Source organism: Ursus americanus, chromosome 3, assembly GCF_024610735.1.
Source record: "Ursus americanus isolate L20-20 chromosome 3, mUrsAme1.1.p, whole genome shotgun sequence".
Taxonomy (NCBI): Eukaryota; Metazoa; Chordata; class Mammalia; order Carnivora; family Ursidae; genus Ursus; species Ursus americanus.
This window is the reverse complement of record NC_142129.1, coordinates 5,273,053-5,297,360: the sequence shown is the minus strand read 5'-3', so window position 1 is coordinate 5,297,360 and position 24,308 is coordinate 5,273,053. Positions and strand designations below refer to the sequence as shown.

General features: G+C 34.1%; 1 protein-coding gene across 20 annotated transcripts in view; it reads right to left on the bottom strand.

Annotated features, from left to right (window-relative positions):
- The window catches only part of KMT2C (lysine methyltransferase 2C), a 272,287-nt gene that overhangs the window by 80,495 nt on the left and 167,484 nt on the right, over positions 1 to 24,308 (bottom strand). For 18 of the 20 annotated variants that reach the window (XM_087860661.1, XM_087860660.1, XM_087860666.1 and 15 more), the window contains 5 exons: positions 23,357 to 23,470; positions 22,394 to 22,471; positions 19,594 to 20,303; positions 9,611 to 9,730; positions 7,214 to 7,330 (listed from right to left, as the gene is read on the bottom strand). In XM_087860661.1, the coding sequence (XP_087716787.1) occupies positions 7,214 to 7,330; positions 9,611 to 9,730; positions 19,594 to 20,303; positions 22,394 to 22,471; positions 23,357 to 23,470 (1,139 nt within the window). The remainder of the gene's footprint in view (positions 1 to 7,213; positions 7,331 to 9,610; positions 9,731 to 19,593; positions 20,304 to 22,393; positions 22,472 to 23,356; positions 23,471 to 24,308) is intronic. The other 2 variants (XM_087860665.1, XM_087860673.1) reach the window with 2 other exon arrangements.

Below are 24,308 nucleotides of genomic sequence, written 5' to 3'. Positions count from 1 at the left end.
TGTAGTATACTTAAATGAAACGCGTGAGAAGATTCATATTCAGAACACAATTTTTGCCACGGCCCAGAGTAACAATTTCAAATTAGATTATTAATGCCAAGATAATACCATAAAGGTGTAAGTCCTGACACTTTAATTACCTAATTGTCTCTTTGAAATTACAAGTCCCATGGATCAGGAGCAGTGAGAAAATATAAACTACTGTATGGTGACAAATATAACATAATAAAAACAAACAAACACCCTTTAGTAAGACTTAATTAGCCAGAAATTTTAATGAAGAAACAAACAAAAGAAACTGTATTATATTTGTGTGTGTGTGTACCTCTATCTATCTATACTACATATACCTACATACATATATGTATCACTCTTTTAGTGACTCTAAAACCTGCCATCTGGCTAGTCAAAACTGAGATGTTCTGTAAGTATAAAATACCTACCAGGTTTCAAAGACTTAAATATCAAACAAAAAAGAATGTAAACATAGCTCATAAATAATTTTGCATATTTTATATATTAAATGTTGAAATAGTAGTATTTTGGATATGTGGGTCAAAAGGAATACATTAAAGTTAAATTTCACCTATTCCTCTTCCTTTTTTTAATGTAGCTACTATAAAGTTTTAAATTGCATATGTGATATACATATATTTCTGTTGGACAGCACTGCTTTAAAATATTATTATTTTGAATAATTTATCAAAATTTCAGTTTTAGCCAAAAGATTACCAACCATAGATATTCATTTCTGGTCATGGACAAATTTCATCACATCAACTAAGTACCCACTGGCTTGTTAATAATTATTTCCAGAATGCTTATCATGAAAAAGACCTCTAAATTAGTTGCTAAAAAAAGAGAACAGGGAGACCAATGCCAAAATTTTAAAATATGGTCCTCTTCCCTTACAATCTAGCCTGGAAAGACAGACATGAAACATAATAAGTTCAAAATATAAAGTAATTGTATTGTTATTCTTGAGGAATGACTGAAAGAATAGCTAAAAAGAAGGGATATATTACAGGAATAATATTTTTCATTGCAAATAACTTTAAAAGAAGTTTTACTGGATAGTACTACTGTTTTATTATAGAATCAACCATAAAAGCAATTTACAGTCATAACTCTCAAGACTACAAGGGAAAACCATAAGTCACCCAAATAGTCACCACTGGGAAATTACTACAACCACAGCAAAGCCAAACTGGAAAATTATGCAGCATTTCAAACACAGTGGTAGAAATTTGTTTTGATTTCCATCAAAAAAAAAAAAAAAAAATCACCAAGCCACTTAGCTGAGTAGAAAAACAAGCTGCAGAATCATATGTGAGGTAGAACACTATGGTACAAAAACACACAAAGCAATTTTATGTAGTCTACTGGTGCATATAATAGGTTGAATCATAAGAAACTGCTGTTCTTCCAGGTCAAAAATGGTTGAAGGCTGGCAACTTCATATGGATCCACTTAATATATAAAGGCACCAAACTGGTAAAGGGAAGAAAATCAAGACTCAAGAGGCAGCAGTGGTACAAATAACAACTTTGATCTAACAGTATGTTAGGGTTTTTTTTTAAGGAAATATATTCAAAAATTGTTCATCCTGGGGTGCATGAGTGGCTCAGCAGGTTAAGGATCCAACTCTTAATTTCAGCTCAGGTCATAATCTCAGAGTTGTGAGATCGAGCCCCACATTGGGCCCCACACTGGGTTCTACACTGGGCATGGAGCCTGCTTAAGATTCTCTCTCTCCCTCACTCTCTTAAAAAAAAAAAATGAGTTTTAGCAAGTCAAACAAGATGATTCATAAAGTAAAGTATCATTCCATTAGTAATAATTAAGTGTCTACTAAAAGTGAAGTTACCAGTAATTCACCCAAAGGACTAAAGATACACTGAAAACATTAAAATATGAAACTGTGGCAATAGCTAAAATATAGCTCACAGAAGTATACTGACATAAAAAGTATCCATTTCTACATCCCCATCTCCAACACAGAAAACAAAACACGTTTTATAATCGGATGATACCTAGTGAATAGGCTCAAAGATATGATAAAATTTTATTATTTTTCAAAGACAAATTTAATCAGAACACTTTATTTGAAATAAAAAACAAGGATGGACTACAGTATTCCCAGCACAACCAGAAACAAAGTTTGTACAGAAAGCAGCAATATCCCCTAGATTCAAAGAGTATATCTAAATTATAAGTGCTGAAAAATCAAGATTTTTAAACAGCTATTGTACATGTAAAGAAGGAAAACAATATCACGTAGTTTAATGACCCACTGTTTATATTTTATTTCATGACCTTTAAACTACTAGATATATAAAACCTACCTCGAGGGTAAAGAAGGCAATCTTTGAGATTGTGTCCTAATTTTGCCTACATACCTATTGAGTTTGTGTCCTAATATTGCCTACATACCTATTGCTCTGATTTATCCTAAAGGTGACAGAAGTTTTATTTGGCTGGACCACAAATACAAGCCTAAGAGAAAAGAAACCTCTAACCGAAACCTCACAAGTCGGGAATTTCCAAGCAGGGACATAATAAGTAAACAAAAAAAGAAGAGCAAATTAAACTCAAAGTGAGAGAAAGAAAATAGTAAAGATCAGAGTAGATATCAATGAACTGGAAAACAGAAAAAAAATGGAGAAAAATTCATGAAAACAAAGGCTGGCTCAAGATCAATAAAATTTATAAACCAGCAGCAAGACCAATTAGGAAAAAAGAAGACAGAAATCACCAATACTGGGAATGAGGAAGGTGACATCACTACATGTTCTGCAGATATTAAAAGGATAATAGGCCAACAGATTTGTCAACTTATATGAAAAGGATAAATTCCTTGAAAGACAAATTCATATAAGAATAAACAGATAACCTAAATAGCCCTATACCTACCAAGGAAATTGAATATATAGTTAAAATCTTCAAATGAAGAGGGAAAAAGACAGTCTCTTCAACATATCTTATTGGGAAAACTGGACAGCAACATGCAAAAGAATGAAACTGGACCAATTTCTTACACCATACATAAAAATAAATTCAAAATGGATCTAAATGTGAGACCTGAAACCATAAAGATCCTGGAAAAGAACATAGGTAGTAATTTCTCTGACATTGGCCATAACAACATTTTTCTAGATAGGTCCCCTGAGACAAAGGAAAACAAAAGCAAATATAAACTATTGGGACTACATCAAAATAAACAGCTTCTGCCTAGCAAAGGAAACAGTCAACAAAATTAAAAGGCAACCTACAGAATGGGGGCAGATATTTGCAAATAACATATCCAATAAAGGATTAATATCCTAAATAAATAAAGAACTGATAGAACTCAACACCAAAAAAACAAATAATAAAAAAATGGGCAGAGGACATGAACAGACATTTCTCCAAAGACATCCAGATGGCCAATAGATAACATGAAAAAATGCTCATCATCACTTATCATCAGGGAAATGCAAATCAAATCTACAATGAGAGATCACCTCACATCTGTCAGAATGATTAACATCAAAAACACAACAACCAACAGGTGTTGGTGAGGATATAGAAAAAGGAACCCTCTTGGTAGGAATGCAAACTGGTGCAGCCACTGTGGAAAACAGTATGGAGGTTCCTCATAAAGTTAAAAATAGAACTACCCTAGAATCCAGCCATCACACTACTGTATATTTACCCAAAGAATACAAGAATACTAATTCAAAGGGATACATGCACCTCTATGTTTACTGCAGCGCTATTTACAATAGCCAAGATATGGGAGCAGCAGCCCAAGTATCCACTGACTGATGAATGGATAAAGAAAATGTGGTATATACATACACAATGGAATAGTATTCAGGCATAAAGAAGATGAAATCTTGCCATTTGCAAAGACATGGATGGAGCTAGAGAGTATAACACTAAGTGAAGTAAGTCAGGCAAAGACAAATCCCATATGGTTTCACTCATATGTGGAATTTAAGAAATAAAACAAATGAGCAAGGGGAAAAAAAGAGAGACAGACAAAGTAAGAAATAGACTCTTACTATAGAAAACAAACTGATGGTTACCAGAGGGAGGGGTGTGGGGGGGATGGGTGAAACGGGTGATGGAAATTAAGGAAGCCAGCATTATGCCAATACCAAAAACAAAGAAACTGTAAGAAAATAAGACTACAGACTAACCAATACCCTCATGAACATAGACATAAGAAGTCTAAAATTTTTAGCCATTTGAACCCAACATATGAAAAAGAAAAAACCTCATGACCAAGTGCAGTTTATCACAAGAACACGGGCTGCTTGAGCATTAAAAAAAAGCCAATCAATATACTTCACCGTATCAATAAGCCATAAATGCAGAAAAAGCATTTGACAAAATCCAACATCCACACCTGATTAAAAGAAAAACATCTCAACAACTTATGAATAGAAAGGAGCTTCCTCATACTGATTTAAGATGTCTACTGAAAAAATAAAAGAAGGGGCACCTGGGTGGCTTAATTGGCTAAGCCTCTGACTCTTGATTTTGGCTCAGGTCATGATCTCATAGTCATGAGATCACCCATGCTGGGCTCCGCGCTCAGCAGGGCGTCTGCTTGAGATTCTCTCTCTCCACCTCCCTCTGCCTCTTCCCCCACACTCATTCACATGATCTTTCTCACTCTCTAAAATAAATAAATCTTTTCAAAAAAATAAAAAATAAAAACTAGAGCTAACACCATACTCAATGACGAAAGACTAAATGTATTCTCTCCTCAAGATCGAAAAGAAGGTTATCTTATTACCTCTATCCAACACTGTATTAAAGATTATAATAAACGCAATAAAGAATAGAAATGGAAACCCTCCAGATTAAACAGACGTAAAACTTTATTTGCAAACAACATGATCTTAAGTGTCATAAGTGCAGAACACTCAATGGGTTCTACAAATAAACAAGCAGAAGTAATATGGGAGTTCGGTAAGGCAGTAGGATACAAAAATCAATACACAAAAATGAGTATTTCTAATACTAGCAAAAGACAACTACAATTTGAAATTGAGACAACGCTGCCATTTACAATACCATTAAAAATATGGAAAACTTGGAGATATATCTGAGAAATAATGCAAAAGACATTTATGTTGTAAACTGAGGAACATCACTGAGACAAATTTAAAGAGACCTAAAGAAACAGAGAGATACACAATGTTCATGGGTTGAAAGACTCTTCACAGTTAAAACACCAACTTCCCCCAAATTGATCTGTAGTTTGAATGCAAACCCAATCAAGATCTTAGCAGGCTTATTTGCAGAAATTGACAAGCCAATGGTAAAATTCATATAGAAACATGAAGGATTTAGAATAGCCAAAACAACTTTGAAAAAGTAAAAAAAATGGAAAACTAATTGATTTCAATACTAGTTAAAAGTGTAGAAGTATGCAATATAAATATAGTATAGTATTGGCCTAAAGATGGAGAAATGGATCAATAGTATAGCATAGAGATTCTAAAATCAGATCCACAAATACACAGATAACTAAATTTTAAGAACGATACAAAGGCAATTCAGAGAAATAGTGTTCAAACAACTGGATACTCAAATATGATCTTTGATCTATATTTATATTGTACATAAACATTAGCTCAAATTGGATCAGACAGCTAAATGCAACACCTAAAACCATAAAACTTCTAGAAGAAATCACAGAGTATGTTTGTGAACTTGGGTTATGCAATTATTTCTCAGACACCAGAAGCACAATCATAAAAGAAAAAAAATTAAAGAAGGGGACTTCATCAAAATTAAAACATTTGTTGTTCCCAACAAGTTCTTTACCATGTTCAGATTACATAAAGAAAACACAAAACTCAATAAATTAAAAAAAACTACTCAAATTTTTAAAATGTACTAAAGATTTGAAGAGTGACTTTATCAAAGAAATATACAAATAAGCACCTAAAAATCTGACCAACATCATTAGCCATGAGAGAAATGCAAATGAGATATTAACACACTTGCTGCAGTGGCTGAAATTAAGACTAACTAGCAAGTACAGGTGAGTATATGGAGGAAACAGGAATCTCATGCACTCTTGCAAACATAAAATGTCACACCCAACTTAGAAAGCAGCCTCTTCTTAAGCTGAGCATATACCTACCATGTATCCAGCCAGGCCGCTCCTAGACGTTTACTCATGGGAAAACAAAGCATATGTCCACATACAAACTTAAACATAAAAGTTCATAGCAGCGTTTTTTGGCAGTTTTGTTTTTAATAGCCAAAAAATGGAAGCAACCACAATATCCTTTAAAAGGTGAACAGATACACAAACTGTGGCACAAACTGAATGATCCACTTGTTTCCTGAACTTAAAATGATGATTAGAATTTGAAAAACAGGATTATGGTAAAATAGTAAAGTTACCACATGAAATATTTGCCACTGTTTGCCAAATACAGGTTTTTTTCAATACACACTTAATAAAGCCTCGTATACATGCCAATGAGCAAATATTTATCAATCTTGAATTGAAACATATCAAAAATAGTTATAAATCTTCAACATTTTTAGGGTATGTAGTAATCTGCAACATTTCTAATTTCTTCTATAAACTGTATTATAATAAAAAAACTTAAAACATCAACTTAATTTTTTCTTTTTTTCTGTTTTTCTTTTTTAAAGATTTTATTTATTTGACAGAGACAGACACAGCAAGAGAGACAGCACAAGCAGGGGGAGTGGGAGAGGGAGAAGCAGGCTTCCCGCTGAGCAGGGAGCCCAAAGTGGGGCTCGATCCCAGAACACTGGGATCATGACCCGAGCCAAAGGCAGACTAACGACTGAGCCACCCAGGCGCCCCTCAACTTAATTTTTTCAAATAAGCTCAATAATATAACAGGAGTTTGCTTTTACTAAAAATAAAGGAGCAAATATATTATATATATATTTTTGGGAATGGTTGCTATAGAAAGATCAGAGTGAAAGAGGAAGGTAAGAAAAGAGAAAGAGAATGGGAATATAAAATATTAAGAATTAAGTTTAAAAGAAAACCTGATCAGAGGTGTTTTTTTAAAAAAAAAAGGCAAAGTACAGAGACAGTAAAATAAAAACTTTGGCTTATTTATGTGACTCTTACAATCTAGTAATTTTACAAATGAGATTACCATCATCAGTCAACAAATTAAGGATTATAGCAAAGATAAAGGATACAAGAAATGAGCCTTACCCCAGGTAACACAACTGCCCCAATTCCACTTTTCAATTTTGACCTGCCTCTGCCACCTCGTCCTGACAATCCTGCACCACGGGGTCTCCGCTTCCCTGGAAATCCCGACCCACGGCCCTACATAACAGATAAGGAAAAATCAGCATTCTGCAAAAGTCCAAATTTAAAATCCAATGTGAGAAAAAACACTTTATTAAAGGTTACACAAATACTTGCTTCCCTCTTATTCTGATTAAATGATAAATATTAAGAGACCAGGCTTATTATTTTTATCTTTCAACACATATTATGCAACTTAAAAGTATAAACATAAAATGTCTATGATCTTAGAATCAAATGTTGCGTTTGTTTCTGTGAATGCCCTGCATCACCAAACCTTGGCCTTCTTTTTCCACTTCCTAATCCTACATTCTAGGTGGCCCACAGCCACAACCCCATCCAATTTGTATTAAATATAGAGCAAGTATTAAGGAAAGACATCCTCGCTAACTCTTCTCTCAGTAATTCTAGCAATAGCTGACATACATTGAGTACTTACTATATACTGGTCTAAGCACTTTTTACTCGCAACTATCTCATAAGGCCAGTACTATTTTATTATCCCCATTTTAGAGATAAATGCACTGAGGGATAAAAAAAGTAACTTGTCTAAAGTCTAGAGCTAGGACCTCTGGCTCCAGTGTCCACATTCTTAACCAGTATTCTGCTCTGCTACTACATTGCATGGAAGCTAATTTTTGCTAGCGTACAATGGTAATTTTCCTGTCATTAAACTTGTCAATTTCCCTACTATTCAATAACTATCTGTATGAACTGGTATACCTCACTCTACCACAGTATTTAGAGGATAATGTATTTAAAGTTTATAGGAAAGCTGATTAAAAGGTAAATAGCTTGCTTTAACGCATCTGGATAGTAATTACTTGAAATGCAAATAACTGATCTGAATTTTTACCCAACACACAAAAATATTCTATAGGAAAACAGGTTAAATTCTCTGATATTTTAACAAATAAATACTAGAGTTATTTGTTATTGTTGTTTTCTTGTTTATACTCAGACTTGTGTATTACTTCCTGAAAAAGCCGGACATCAACACATATTTATAATATTCTATATCGCTAAAATTATTAAAATACTCAGGAAGTCCTGATTTTTTTCCATAAGTTAAACAATATGTCACATTTTCAACTGATATCATTTTTATTGTAGTCTGAAATGCTGAACTTACTACCTACTTAACACGACAGTTTCCAAGCTGATAATTTATGGTTATAATGTGAGCATAAAACAGATCATGAACAAAAAGGAAAGGGGTAATCTTTTTTTCCCTTCAGTGTTAATAATTATAAATTAATTGCCTCTCCTTGTTTTTCTTAAACTGCTCTTCTTTTAGATCTCTTGTGCTTTTTTGAACAAGGGATGGTTGAACTGGATAGTTTTGCCATTGATAAGTACAAAAGATTAAAGTTAAGTTCAATTATTAAATCAGGACTATAATAATCCATTTTTCCCCAGCATCTAAAGACACAGATGAGAATAAGTGAAAATTGGTGGTATTTGCTACAAAACTGTCAAAACATCTTTTATACTCTTAAAACAACTATCTCTACTTTCAACACCTTGCATGGTATCAGAGTGAGCTGAAAAAGAGTTCTAATAGAGATAGAAATAAGAAAGTAGAATCTAGAACTCCTCTGAAATCCTTGATTAGTCTAAAATAAACAGCCTTATTCCAGAATGTAAATACAGAAGATGAAGAAAATTATCTTTCTAGGTAGTAAAATATTTTAACTTTGCAGACGATTAATACTTTTCACATTAATTTTTTCCCCTCTAAAATGCATCAGACTACATAACTTACTTCAAGAACTAGCAGAGTCCTCCATCAATGACATGAGAAAGAGGCCCTATAATTGTGAGGTTATTAACACAGACAGTGAAATCTGCTGAGATTCTGGTATTTCTTCTCCATTAGCACATAATAGATTAGTGTAGTTTTCTTTTGTTCTTTTTCTAAGCAACTTCTTTTTCTAAGCAACAAAATTTTATGATTATCATGAATGAGCAAGTCCTAAATTACTTTATAGCCTATGTGACAAGGATTTTCCCCCATAGAAACACTGGTAATTACGACATAAAAGAAGCAGCCATAAAAAGAAGTTATTAAAAATTCACACTTAAAATCAGTCATGTAAAATCTCAATATAATTTCTTCCTAATCCAGATTTTTAACCGTAAGCATGTTGACTCTTCACACTAAAATTTTTAGATTAAAAAAGTGGCTCTGGAATCTGAACTATTTATCTAGAAAAGAAAGGCTTAATTCTTAACTTCTACTTGGACAAAACCAACCAGAAAGAAATGATATATGAATGTAAATGCAATTTTATTTACCACTTTGATGCTCCAAATGGCACTGCCAGGAAGCTGCCGGGGTTTAAAAATTTCCCGACCTTCTGAAATGTCTGGGGACCAGGAAGGTGGGCTCACTGTATTATGGGTACTCCAAGCCCCCTAGGATATGGCAGGTGAGAAAATAGATGTATAAAACTCAGCAACGTAAAAGGTCAAAGCCAGCAACTGAGGAATTTTAGAACAGCAAAAACAAATGCAGACGTATGGAAATTTAGGACAAATTGCTTCAAGGTAGGGAAAAGAAGCTTATGGCTTACAATGACTTTATACTTAAATGTTTGCAGCTACAATTTACATTAAGTATTTTATTCAGATGGAAACATCAGTACAATGAAACATACTAGGAATCAGGGTTTATATGACATCAACACTGACTCATGAACTGCAATTATAGAACCAAAATATAAATAAAAGTCAACTAAATTCTAAGAATTAACACTTTATATAAGAAACTATTTGGGGATTATCTTCTTCTAACAACTATCACTCTACTGGAAAAGAGAAATAACCTTAACGAATGTTATGCAGACCTATTGCTATGAACAACCAAAGCAGTAGGCAAACAGATGCAATCAGAAACATGAGCAATCTATAGACACATTGACTTTAAACCCTGTAAAGTTAGTTTGCAATCTTCAGATGCAAATATCAGTTATAATCCTAGCATTTAACTACTCTTCCTTCCAGTGACCACTAGTTGCAGTTTTGGTTTTTTATTTCTATTTAGGGGACTATTATCCTTAGATTATATCCAAGGGACTAATTGGTACAGTGAAAAATGTTAAAGCAAATTGTCCTAAATTTGCAAATTACAATGCCTAAGATACTTGGTTATTTATACAAGAAACAATATCTTATTAAAATAGTTAAAATGAAAGTAAGACATTTTACTTCTTAATAACCACATTCAGCAATAACCTAAACTAATCCGATGAAGATGCTAAACAGCGTAAATAAAAATGTCTATTCCACAAAGATAACAATTTAAAGAAAAACACAAAACAAATGTCAAACAATAAAGAACCTATTTTGAATTAGGCAATTCCATAACACATGCTATAACTTTTACCAATTAAGTGACCCAAACTTACAAAACACAGTACTTACCAGGTTTCTAGAATATTATCAAACTAACAAGTAATAACCTATTAATCACATAAAACTACCACCAGGAATTTAAATAATCAACCAAAATAAGAGTTTGACCACCCTATGGGAAGTGGATAATTAATGCAATAACAGTGTTTTGAGAAAAACCACACAAGGAAGAGACTGGTTTCACTTTTAATTAACCGAGCCTCAACCTCAGTGAATGGCTATGCTGATTTTACGGACAAGTGAATTACCTCTTTTTCCCAGTATCAGATCAACTTGCATCTACACCTATGTCTTCTTTCCTGCTGCATCCAGGGTCTTTGGGTAACCTCTATGCTGCCAGAAGTCATTTCTCTATTCTCATCGTACTCAAACTGTCAACTTCTCCATACAGTTCTACTGGGTTCATTCACACCTGTGAATGTTTCTCTGCCCTTCCTTGCTGACCTTTCTGTCCCCCAAGCATGCTCTTCCTCCACCTGACTTTCGAAGCCCCAGTGTTTCCCAGGGCTGAGGCCGGGACAACGTTCCTCTCTGTGTAGTCTCTTCCTAAATGGTATGACCTATCATGAGGGCTGTAAACACCATCTTGAATGTTGTTGTCTCCCAAATTCACATTTCTAGTTCCAACATGTTCTTGCAGAAGTTAATAAGGTTTTCAACATTCTCCTCAGCACGTCCATTCTGTCACACCAAACCTCTCAAGTTTACAACGTCTAAAATCTCTCCCTTACCCAGTTCCGTCTCACAATCTTCCCCATCTTCAGAAGTGGACTCCAGACCTCATGTCAAAAAATGGGGAGTCATCTGATCTGTTTTTCCCCCCATCATTCTCCCCTGCCACTCCTTCAATCCAAACCATCAGTACATCAGTATATTCAATCTTCCAGCCAGCTGCTCTTTACAATTCTCCCTACCCAGGATCTGCCTGAAGCCCTTCTCTACACAGCAGCCAGAGAGACTTTGCAAAAATGTAAATCTGATCAAGCAAGACACTACCTTGTTTCAAACCCTTCCAACAGCTCCTCAGTGCACTTAATTTACTGCAAACCTTTCCCACTGCCTCTCTCCAGCCTCATCTTGTGGCCCTCTCTCGTGACTGGTATGCCCCAGCTACCTTGGTTTCCTTCACACATGCGGAGCTCCTCACTACTCAGGGGCCTACGGACTCGGCACAACGGCAGCTCTCCACTGCACGGCTGCTGCTTCTGATTCTTCAGGTACAGGCTCAGGCACTTCCTCGTCAAAGAGGCCTTTCTTCAGGGCTCCAGCTGAACTATCACCTACCCTACAACATGTTTTGCATCTTCTCGCTGACTGAAATTTGGGGTCATATATGTTTTACTGTTTCTAATTATTTACTGGTAGAGAATAAGGGCAAGAGATATCTAAATTTAGTTCTCTCCATGTTCCCATTGGTTTTTCTCTGACAATATTTGGCTACTGTATAAAACTCCTTTTGGTGGATCATTTAATGTTAAGTCAGTAAACAGCTCTTAAAACATAACTATAAAAAGTCATACTCTCAGATAATATGTTATTCACCATAATTTAAAAGTTAGCTTTGATGCCAAAATTGTGTCTCATTTTAAAAACATTTACACTTCACAGAACATGGATGAACAAAATGAAGGGCTCCATAGATCAAGAATGTTTGGATGCCATTTCAGGAATAATTAGAAAACCATTCAACTGCTATGAAGAACTTATATAATAAAAGCTTGGGTAATTACATTATGAATTTTAATAAGTATATTATCATAAGACATTGGAAGATAGATTGTGTGTAATTTTATAGGAACTGGAGAAAAATTATGATTATACTTAGATGTTTTGACAATGAAGAAATTACCTAATATATTCTTTAGACCTTAAAACTAAAATATAGTTATAATTATCAGCTTTAGTTATAAATTATCCTACAGATCTCAGCTATGATGAAAAAGAATCTATACCGACAATTCAGAGGTCAGCTTCCCTGTCTACTGAAACATGGTTTACACTGTTACACTTGAATTTATACTTACTACATTTGTATTTATTTGTTGCCATTGGATTAGAAGTTTGATGAGAAAAGACCATTCTTTTTGTTCACCGCTATGTTAAGCATTCTGTTCAGTTCTCCACTGGGCATTTATTTTTTTTAGCTGCCTATATGCATCAATAAGCACTGTACTATGAAACATACTAATTCCCCCATCAGACAGAGCCTACATTCCTGAATTTCCTCACTTAAAAAAAAAAAAATTACCAATCCATCCAATGCACTGTTACTCTTAAACTACATACAAAACGAATTAAAAGCAAAAGGGTTCAAAATGTAGCCACGAGAAAACTAAGTTGTAAAGAGAGCTAAAGAGAAGCAACTTGCTATCAAATCCTATAAAAACTTTTAAAAAAATACTTGGTTGAGATTGAATTAGATTCTAACAATAATTATTGAGTCCAAAACCTGTTTAAAGTTGGTATTGAGCTTCTTCCTACCTTGAGGCCAACTTCTCAGGTAAATTTATCAACCTGGTAAATTATACAGCTGTTACAAGGGCTATGGGATAGGAAAATGGAAACAATAATGGCAAGTGGAGAAAAGGATATTAAGGTCAACTTTCTATTATTAGAAGCCGAATCCTATGGCTGGCTGTTAAATATCATCAATGTCATAATCAGAGCCCAGGAATATCCTAACCTACTGAAAAAGTTTCAAGAGCAGCCAGAGGTTTGGTGTGTCCTGGGCAGACTTCACACCTCCAAGTCATCCTCACTCAGGTCCAGCCTCTCCCAACATGCTATGCAAAACCAAGGCTGCTATTAAAGGATGAGTCTGATTTAGAGAAAACGAAAACGATGAAGAGAGAGCAGAGAGGACAATTGGCAAGAGAAACAGAAAACCTAAAGCATTTATAATTCCTTTTTGGCATATACATTCTCTCATGTACATTACAGCCACAGCAGCAAACAACTCATTTTTATGACTTACAAATTCTTTTCACATAAATAAGTCTCATATACAAAACTGAGTTCAACATCAAATGAACAAGAAATTTAGTCCTGATAGTGCTTTGATAAGATGCTATACAAGTACACAAACAGCTGTTACCAGCTTTATCCTTCAATAATTTAGGAATGTGAATTTGGCTGGTGCTAGCAATGATTTTGGTAATGGCTTTGGAAATATCACAATAGGCACAAGGAAACCAAGAAAAAAGGGATGCTGCTGATCTGTGTTTGCAGCTTGCCACCCCAGAGGGCTAGACATTTTTTTAGGTTTAAAACTACAGTTTTTCAGTGACTTAGAGCAGTGTTTCTTGGACTTTAGCTGCATAGTTTGTAAGCCTAAGTTGAGTTTCCTCTCGCCCCCTCTGCTTTTCCATAGTACCCTGGTTTCCTCTCCTGCAGCACATATCACACATAGTGTAATTAATAGGCTATTCAATTCCAAAATCTGTGCAGCCACTAGGTGGCTTTGAACTCAAGAAACCTACTACATACTGTATTTACTGTGACCAGTGTTTGACTCACTCAAGGCCTACAGTTATTTTCACTGGCACATTTCAGTACAAATAATTTTCAGTTGATCTGATTGGTTCTCCAGAGCTACGTTTAATACAGGATTATTACCTCCTCAAGTCATCATTTTCACAGAATATCTGCATTACTCCACAATTCAAGAGAAAGCAAGCAGGGCAGCACTACCACCTGCTACATGTCAGGTGCTGTATATGTGTTGTTGTTAAACTCCAATATCCACCGTACGATGTAGTTTTACAGATGAAGAAACAAGACAGCTGGCAAGGTAATGTGCTTTAGCGTCACACAGACAATAATGGAAAATAAGGATCTGAATCCAAGTAATTGCACTATGGAAATGCGCATGCTGAATTTATATTAACCAATCTTTCTTGGTATCAGTCTCAGTCAAAACTGAGGTAAACTATACAAAATACTTCTTTAAAACGCAGCATAGTATTTACACTAGAATATAAGTGGAAAATCACTCTGGGAAACTACAATGCATCTTTTATTCTCCGTAAAGAATACAGAGTATGTATCTATTTACTAATGAAAGCTTTAATAGATTCTAAGATAAAGTATCAGAAATGTAGGCTTTACCTTACCTAACAGGTATCCAAGAAGGGACAATTAAAACTATACGGGGTAATTTCTTTCCTTTTAGTGAATGCCACCGTGTATAAGTTATATCAAGCAATGCTTCAAAATTCAAACATTTTAATTAAAAGTGGATATGAAATAATTTAACAAGAACTGAACCTCTCCTTATTTGGACAGTATGATTTATAGATATGCCTTTTTTTAACCTTAAAAACAAAACAGAACAAAAAAATTTTTTAAATCAACAGTGCTAAAGGATTTGTGTTTACAAACCAGAAATGCTATTTTAAAAAAGAACGAACGAATGTGCTTACTTGTAATTAATTGTTAATAAAACTACAACCCTCTACAGCTCCCCACCCTGGAGATTCGTTTTTCTCTCACAAGAATAGATTACGAAACTGATTTGTTAACTCAAAACACCTCATTCATTCAAAATGCTATTGCAGTAGGCAGGTATGTTATAAAATTCTATGGTTCGTAATAAAATTAGTTAAATTAATAAAAAATAAAATATCCACTTCACAATGTAATGGAAAAGTGGTTATGATCTAATGAAGTACTATCCTTGGAAACCTACTGTACTGAAGAAATTTCACTTTCTCTGAGAACCCCTCAATAAATATCAGTCTTAGAACTTAATGGAAATTTCTAAGCTTTCCATATACATGATGTTAACAAAAATTGATGGAAAAGTAAAATCAAAAATGAAAAAAATTCCTAGAATTTGAAAGTGTTCAAAATATAGTTGAGTACTTATGTTTATTTCTATGAAATTTCACTGAAATATTTACTATTTCAATAAAACATATTTCATAGGTTTAATAAAGCTCTTTCAATACTATCATGAAAGCACTTAGTACATGAGTGTCTAAGCAGAGCACAGTCATGTGATTATATGAAATATTTTTCCATAAAGTTATACAAATAGGATAAATAACAGAAGATGGGCTGAGATTACTATTATCTCAGAATTTCCAAATTAAAATGGATAAATACAACTGTGGAGAAATAAGTAGAAAATGAAAAACACACTGTTACTTGATATGGTGAAATAAAAAATGTTTCCATCCTATTTTCCACTGCTTTTTAAGAGTATTTCTTGTAGTAAGTCAGATGCATAACAGTAACAACGAGTAGCACATTTCTTTAACTTAGGGCTCTACTTGCAGGGCTAACATGAAAGATTACAGGGCTGTTTTATTTGGTGTAGGATGGGGTCATTGCACTGATATGTTTTCAAGGCTCCTCAGGCAATTATAACATGCAGTTGGCCGATAATGACTTTTCTAAACCTAAGGTCCAAAATGGATATACCCACAAAAATATTGAAAAAATGAAACACGAAAATATATATAACTGAATAACTTCAATAAAGGATGAAGAAAGAAAAGCCAACTGATTCACTGGGACAATTTATATGAACCCATCCATGTCCAACCGGCTGGCTGCCTGTCATTGCTTCACCAATTTCCTTCTCCTACTACCTATCATGTCTATATTCTTCTTCATCTTTGGGAAATCCTGTGTCTGAAATGAGGAAGTAAACAAGAAAAAGGAATCTTTTCTATCCACAACCATCAGAAAAACTTACATTACTGTTCCTATAGTAAGGTTTTTAAGCATACATCAGAGATACACTTGAAACACCTCATAAAGAAAATAGTATAAGTAACACCTAAAATCTTCCATATAAAAAGTATAATATTAAACAATCAACTTCAATGATTAATCTCTTCTAAAGGGAAAATAATCCTGTACAGATTCCATGGTCTCTGTCCTGACCTCTCCGACTCAGAACAGTGATGTATATTTATATACTCTTCCATACTCCAGTATCCCTACACACATACTCATATATATGTACTCGTATGTGTATATACAACAGCATATGAACATATATGTGTACATTATGCATGGCTTCTATATTGATAACCTAATACATGCTGAAAACACACAGTGAATTGTTGCTACAACAAATGGTTTTTACCATCATTTTAAAATGTGTCCTATGAGCAACTGGAGGATGAAGACTTTTCTACTTCAGTACTTAAAAGTAGTGAAAATAGAGCATCATTCTTAATTTATCACTCTTAAATTCAGTTCGTATTTCTTTTCAAATGTAGCTCCTTCTGGAACTAAAATTTCCCTGTTTTTAAAAATGCTTGCCCTTGCATTGTCCAATAAGGTAGCCACTAGTCATGAGGCTACAAAGTACTTCTAATGCAAGTGGTCAGAAATCAGATCTCGAACACTTAGCAGGAAAAGTGAATGTAAAATATCTCATTAATAATTTTTATTATATACAATTATTTATATATTGCTATATTATGTTTATTATATATAATTATATATTTGTATTGTGTTTATTATATATTTATTATATGTAAAAACATTTTAATAAAGTTAAATAAAACATTAAAATTTATTTCACCTGCTTATTTTTAGGTGGGACTGCTAGAAATCCTTAAATTAGATCTATGAGGCCTGCATTATATTTCTATTAGACAGCACTGGCTTAGCCTTCTACTGGCTAATTCCTTTCTCCAGAAAACATTCAATAATCCAATCATTAGCTGTCACATCAAATTTTAAAGCTTTCAGATTTTGTTTCTAATTAAAGTATTCATTTAATTTCTAAGTGAATTCCTTAGAAAACCTCACATAATATTAGAAAATGGAGATTTGACCACCACGAACCAGCATTTAACCAATGAAATGTGCAGTTCTTTGGTTAGGACAGTCTTCACTATACTGTTAAAGACCAGAGAATCTTCAACAAAATATGGAAACACTACTGATGTTAACAATCAAAACACAGCTGAACACCGAAGACTCTTGCTTATATCACAATCACAGCCATGAACATCCATCTCCTTTTATACCCAGTCCCCACTACCAAGAATATGCAAAATAAACACAAACCAAAGACAGAACAGGAATTCCTGACATCAAAGAAATTCATAAAACAGAGTAACAAACTCTGGATTTCCAACATAAAGATATACACTGGAATATTTCCTCAGCAATAATAAAAAATAAAAGAGCTGTCTTGTTCTACCCCATTCATACTCTCCACAAAGACAGCAGTGCATCACCAAGCGAAGCTTGTTTGCGACACAACTAAAACCAAGCTGAGGTTAAATATGCATGAATGGTTTGAGATTAGCAGCAGATTACAAAAAAGTAATGAGACAATGGCAACTCAACAGAAAGTAGAATACTACCAGAACTGGGAACTGAAAGAGAATACAGCAGAAGCTATAACAAATATTAGGATGTGGGTCACATAAAATGGGATAAACCTGGAAGACATTCTCATACACATACACGAACACACACTCAGACTCACATGCACATAGATCTTAGAACATTAAGTCAACAGAAGAGTAATCCTAATGGTTTCCCAGCTGGAATAGAAGTCTCTATACAGTAAAATTTGACAGGAATACTTATGATGTAGTATCTTTAAAGAATGTAAATATCTGAACCAAAATTAAATTAGAGATTCAAATTTCCATTGCTAAAAGTTTTTTCAGAGCCAAAACCACGTAACTGTTACTTAACAATTACTTAAAAAAAAACAAAAGAGTAAGGAGGAGAAGAACTGATTTGAGAAGAAAACCCTCTCTTGGTAGAACATAAAATAAATATCACGGAAAACACTTAGAGAAAGGAATATAGGAAGGAAAGTCTTAGTTTACTCCATATGTCTTTGCCACAGAGAAATAGTTCTCTCCCATGAGGCAATTATTTTGCCTCTGGTATGTAACTTGCTGTCTTTAGAGAATAAAATATATCTGGAATTTAGAGGAGACTAATTCTCACATTAATATAAAATTCTGCTTTTCTACTTATCTTCAGATTCCAAAACTGGATGATCAAGACCAAGATAATTCTACTCCTAGAAAGTCAAACTTTAATCACTGGAAGCAACTTAAATCATGAGACCTGAAACTTCAAATTACCATTGTGACTAAATACTGCACTGTTTGAGATCTTGCCATTTTATAAAAACTTCAGAAAGTAGAAATTTTGTAGAATAAATAAAATATTAGCTACAGTGTCTCACTTTGTCTTCCAGTTAGTTTCACTTAAATCCCACTAAAAAGAACTGGAACTTACCCTTAAAGGGTAGAATCCACACTACTTAGGTCATGGGAAGAACTCCCCTCACTTCCTAAGGATCAACAATGCAATTCTAAGACTTTTCCATGAGAACACTGAACTAAGTCCTAACTTAGGGGGCGGGGGGGGGGGGGTCACAAGGAAGTTAGCAGTTAACAGAAAAATCAAAATGAGAAAAACCCAAGATGAAAAACTCCCTTAGTAAATTTTGATGCTTAAGCAGTTAAAAATATTGACAAAGAAAAATATCAAACAAATATCATAGAGGGGAAAAATAAATGTTAATTTCAATATACCTAAAATGTCACTGTTTTTTTTTAAGGCTCTATTGTTACCGTGGCATAGAATTTAAAATTTTAAGTGTTTTCTATTAGAAACTGTAATCAAATCGGTTGCATTTGTATGTTCCAACTAAGTTGAAATTCTGAATAAGATCATTTTAAGTTTAATAAATTAGTCTTCATTTACAGCTTTAAAAAAAAATTGGCCAAAACACTTTGGTCAACATTACATGTAAGTTCTACTTGAAAACATTAAAAATTACCCTCCAAACCAAAGTTTCACATATGCCTTATTTTATATTATTGTTCCAAAAGATTTTTCTGTCCGTATCATTAAAATCGCCCTACCTGTTTGGACCGAGGTCTACCAGGAGAAAATTTTCTTTTGGTAATAGCTGGTTTACCCATGCCGATTTTTGGAGTGACTGAGATATATGTTGTTGGCATAATGTTTCCAACAGAAGCACTGAGGGTTGAAGGGTAAGTGTGCAGTATGTCCTGGGAAGGCAAGTCTGAAGAAAGTGGACAGGAAGACACATTTGCCTTGCTTATGTCTGCTGCAGACACAAATGACAACTCTGTCTCAGATGGTAATTTCACAGATTTGTCTTCTCGGCATAAACCATCTTTCAAACAACTCTCAGCTGCAGGAGCCATTTCAAAGTCCGTAAATGCAGTGGAAGATTCAGAACTTGCTTTCTGTTCCATTTCTTCTTGTACCCTTTCTATAGCCAACTGTTCCTTAGAACATAAAGAAGTACTTTCCTTACACGGGGACACTAAGGTTTCTGGTGGAACAGTGGCAGATTCAATGGTCAATTTTGGAGGCTGTGATTCTTCCGCAGATGCCAACATTTTGGATTCCTCTAACTGCAGGTCCTCATGCTGCACAATGATCTGGTGCATACGGACTTCAACATTTTCTGTCACTTCCATTTTGTTTTCATTTTGATCTTCACAAATACGCATTACTTTAGAAGACATTTCCATTTTTTCACTATCAACTTCATGAGAAGTCTGATTTTCTATTTCAGGATTCATTTTATCTTGGGATGATTCTACAAAATTTGAAATATTTGTTATGTTAATGTACTTGTAAATTTAAAAATTTAAAATTTTCTGGCTTAAAAATAATAGGCTCCAGCAGGAAAGGGGGGGGGGTGGGGGAGACAAGGGATTTCCAAAGCACACTTATGGTTAAACCCTGACTTAAATCAGAAGGTATTTATCAAGAAAAACAATTATAAATGAATAAAGACCAAAATGTACCAGGATTTATGAATTAGAACTGGTCACAGATCAGGCCAGAAAAGCTACAAAAACATCACCTTAATAGGATCCCCAGAGTTTAAGGTGGTTTCTGGTAAAAATATTAAAACAGAACTTCTAATATAATTCTATTAAACATATATGATGTTTTACAATTTGAACATTTACAAAAAGATTTACAACTTTGTAGGCAAAGTTATACTCTTTCAACAGCTAGAAAAATGAGGCTCAGTGATCTTACTTGAGGTATCCAAGTTAAAAAGTCTAGTCTAGAATATAAAGCGAATTTGCAACAGCAGGCACTCGGATGTACACAACTCAAATGAAATATCACTGAAGTAACTGAAACTCATTCTGCAGACTATGAGTAACAATCACAGATAGAAAAGACTTACTTTACTTATTAGCTGTACCTGCTAACATATACATTTTTTGGATATAATCTTTGTATTTCCTCATCATCAATAATTAAACAAAGCTTAGCAAGTCAATAAACATAATTAGATATCAGAAATATCTAAAGTCACTAACTGGTAAATTTTAAGTCAGGGTGCTAGTGTGTTAAGCGTTTAACCCAATCATGCCTAAAAACAAAGTCAGAGATCCAACTTACATGAGTCCTATGTGGCTCTATCAGGTAAGATCACTGGATAAAAAGCACTTATTCCAAATACTATCGAGGTCATTTCTAAGTTACACCGAGAAAGTTATTAATTTCCTCATTTACTATTTACTGTGGTGACTACACTGAATCTGTATTGTTATCAAAGTGAAATCCCACTTTTCATTCCTACTCCCTGAAAGACTACAGTTGAGGATAAAGGAAAAAAAAACATCAAATAACAGATCTGATCATACCAAATAATTTTACACACAAAAATGCTTCAAAAATACTTAACATTAAAAAAGAATGATTAGAAAAAAGATGTTTTAAAACAGAAAATTACATATAATGAATGCAATCATTTGAGTGACTCAAGTGAAAAAACTTATCCTAATGCCACACAAAGCCAAAATTATGGTTAATAGAAGACCAATTACCTCAAGTCTCACTGGCAAAGAAGAAAATGTGGAACACACATGCAGACTACAAGTATATTCTTCTTGTACACTAGGCGGGAAGTATTTTTTTTTTTAAAGATTTTATTTATTTATTCGACAGAGATAGAGACAGCCAGAGACAGAGGGAACACAAGCAGGGGGAGTGGGAGAGGAAGAAGTAGGCTCCCAGCAGAGGAGCCTGATGTGGGGCTCGATCCCATAACGCCGGGATCATGCCCTGAGCCGAAGGCAGACGCTTAACCGCTGTGCCACCCAGGCGCCCCTCTAGGCGGGAAGTATTAAGATGAAAGTGTAAACACGCTCTTCATCCCAAGCAGTTCTATTATGCTCTACTCCTAGTCTTCTATAATAATTTTAACTTATTTTTTTTTAAGATTTTATTTATTTATTTGAGAGTGAGAGAGCACGAGCTAGGGGGGAGGGGCAGAGGAAGAGGGAGAAGCAGACTCTCCGCTGAGCAGGAAGCCTGACACAGGGCTTGATCCCAGGACCCCAAGATCATGACCTGAGCCAAGGACAGTCGCTTAACTGACTGAGCCACCCAGAAGCCCCTGATTTTGACTTGTTTAATAACGAACATTTGATTTAGCAACTCTACAGAGAATATAACCTCCTTTAGAAATCCAATGCCAATTCTTTTCAAGAAAAGGATCGCTTAACTAAAAGATTTCATTACTGTAATGTGTATATAGCAATAGTAAATAATTCTTTGGGATAATTCATTTGAAAAATTAACTTAATAGATCATGACTCGAATCTGCATAGCAGTCATAAAAGCATTATGCTGTAATTCAATCAAATTAGATAGTACGCTTACCAGAAATGAGAAGACCGTGTGTATCAAGACTTTCTGGTGGGTTACTCTTCTGCTGCTCTTCTGTGTGGATGTGAACTGCTGTGAATGACACATTTATGGAATCTCTAGCAAGGACTCAAAATTTCTCTAACATTGCTTTCTCAGTAGTAAGTTGAGTAAGATTTTTATCCCACTGCCAAATGCCAATTCTCAATATAAGCACAAAACACACTGTTACTATTTATTAGTAAAAGTAGGGTATGGAGATGAAATTAGGAATCTGATTATGCACTATGACAAGATGTATTGTTACAGATAGCTTTGTCTTATTTTTCTTCACTTTACATCTTATGCAATATACCTTTTAATGAAAGTTGTTAAATGCAAAACTGAGGCTTTGTATGTATACACTCAATCTATATAAAATTTCACGTAAAATCCCAGACTGTCAGATGAACCCAAGATTAAATTTAATAAGTTTTCCCCAACCTTGTCTCATTAATTCCACATCCTCAAGTATAGTAATAGCTATTATCAACACTGCAAAAAGCTTAATTGAAATATCATTGAAATAACTGAAATACCCTCCACAGAACCACTGAGACAATCTAAAACAATAAATTTTTCATTATCTCAGCATGAAACATCTCACAATCAGTAACAGCTCTAGTTAGTAATTACAAATATAACTAAAGAAAAAGAAAATAATAAATTGCTTTTTAATGAAAATCACTTGGCCCCCAAAGTATATATTTATGATTATGTCTAGATTGCTGCTGAACTACAAATATATACATGCCCTTTCTCTATTAATTTCAAATGTTATTTTACTACAAAGCTCCTCTCTAAACAATTTCCTAAGTGACTATATGTTGTGGCTTATTTTTATTTAGGATAGTAAACTTTAAGTAAATTTCACGTATTCACTGTATATACACATTTTCTTCAGAAAATAAACTATATCCATTACCAAAAACATCTTACCATCTGGAACAATTCCAGGTGTTGACTCCTGACCATTGATGTCTTTATTAATTGCTTGCTCTGGAAATACCATATGGTCCTCAGGTCCTTCAACTTCCATCTCGTTGTTATAGTCTTAACAGAATATTATTTATTCTTTAGCTTACAATAAGTTTTTCTGATTTGTTAACTATGTAAATAATTATTACTTTGCTATAGCAAGGGTAAATTATCACCCAAAATGCCATAAATTCTTCTTCACATTTTTAACTTTTCAACCATAAATATATCTACATTTTAGATGTAGATGTAAAAACATCTATATTATGAATTAAAAGGCTGTTGACATATTATTTTAAAAGAACATTCCACAACTGTATGATGATGGCATCTTGGAAACAAAACATTAGTAATTAAGATGTGTCTACTTAAACCTCTAACAGATAACACAGGACTTTATAAAAGTTGCCATTCATATTGATCAAAACGAAAAATGATCTGTAAGCAGGTTTACCTGCTTTAATACCAAAAAACTTGTTATTATGTTTACAACCAATGGTATACTACTAAAATTACTTAAACCAAATTTTGGGCTCAAAAGATATGAACTAACATTTAAGAAGGACATTATAAAACTAAAACTTGTTCGGAGTGAAAGAACCCAGGTTATAAAGTACCAACTAGGTCATATGGCCAAACACTGAAAACTTGCACTGCTGGCTCAAAGAACACAACTGGAGTAAGGCACACCAGTCCTGGAACTCAAGTGGTTAGTAGGAGAAGGGCTGCAGAGTAGCCAGATCAGATGTCAGCCATCAGATTCAGAGATGACCCAAGTCACATGTATACTTAAAGGCTGAGAAATTAAGAATAAGATGGGACCTGATACACAGGATTCCCTCATCATGACTAACATAATTTATTGGACACTGGTTGGCACAACATCAAAAAACAAACAAACAAACAAACAAAC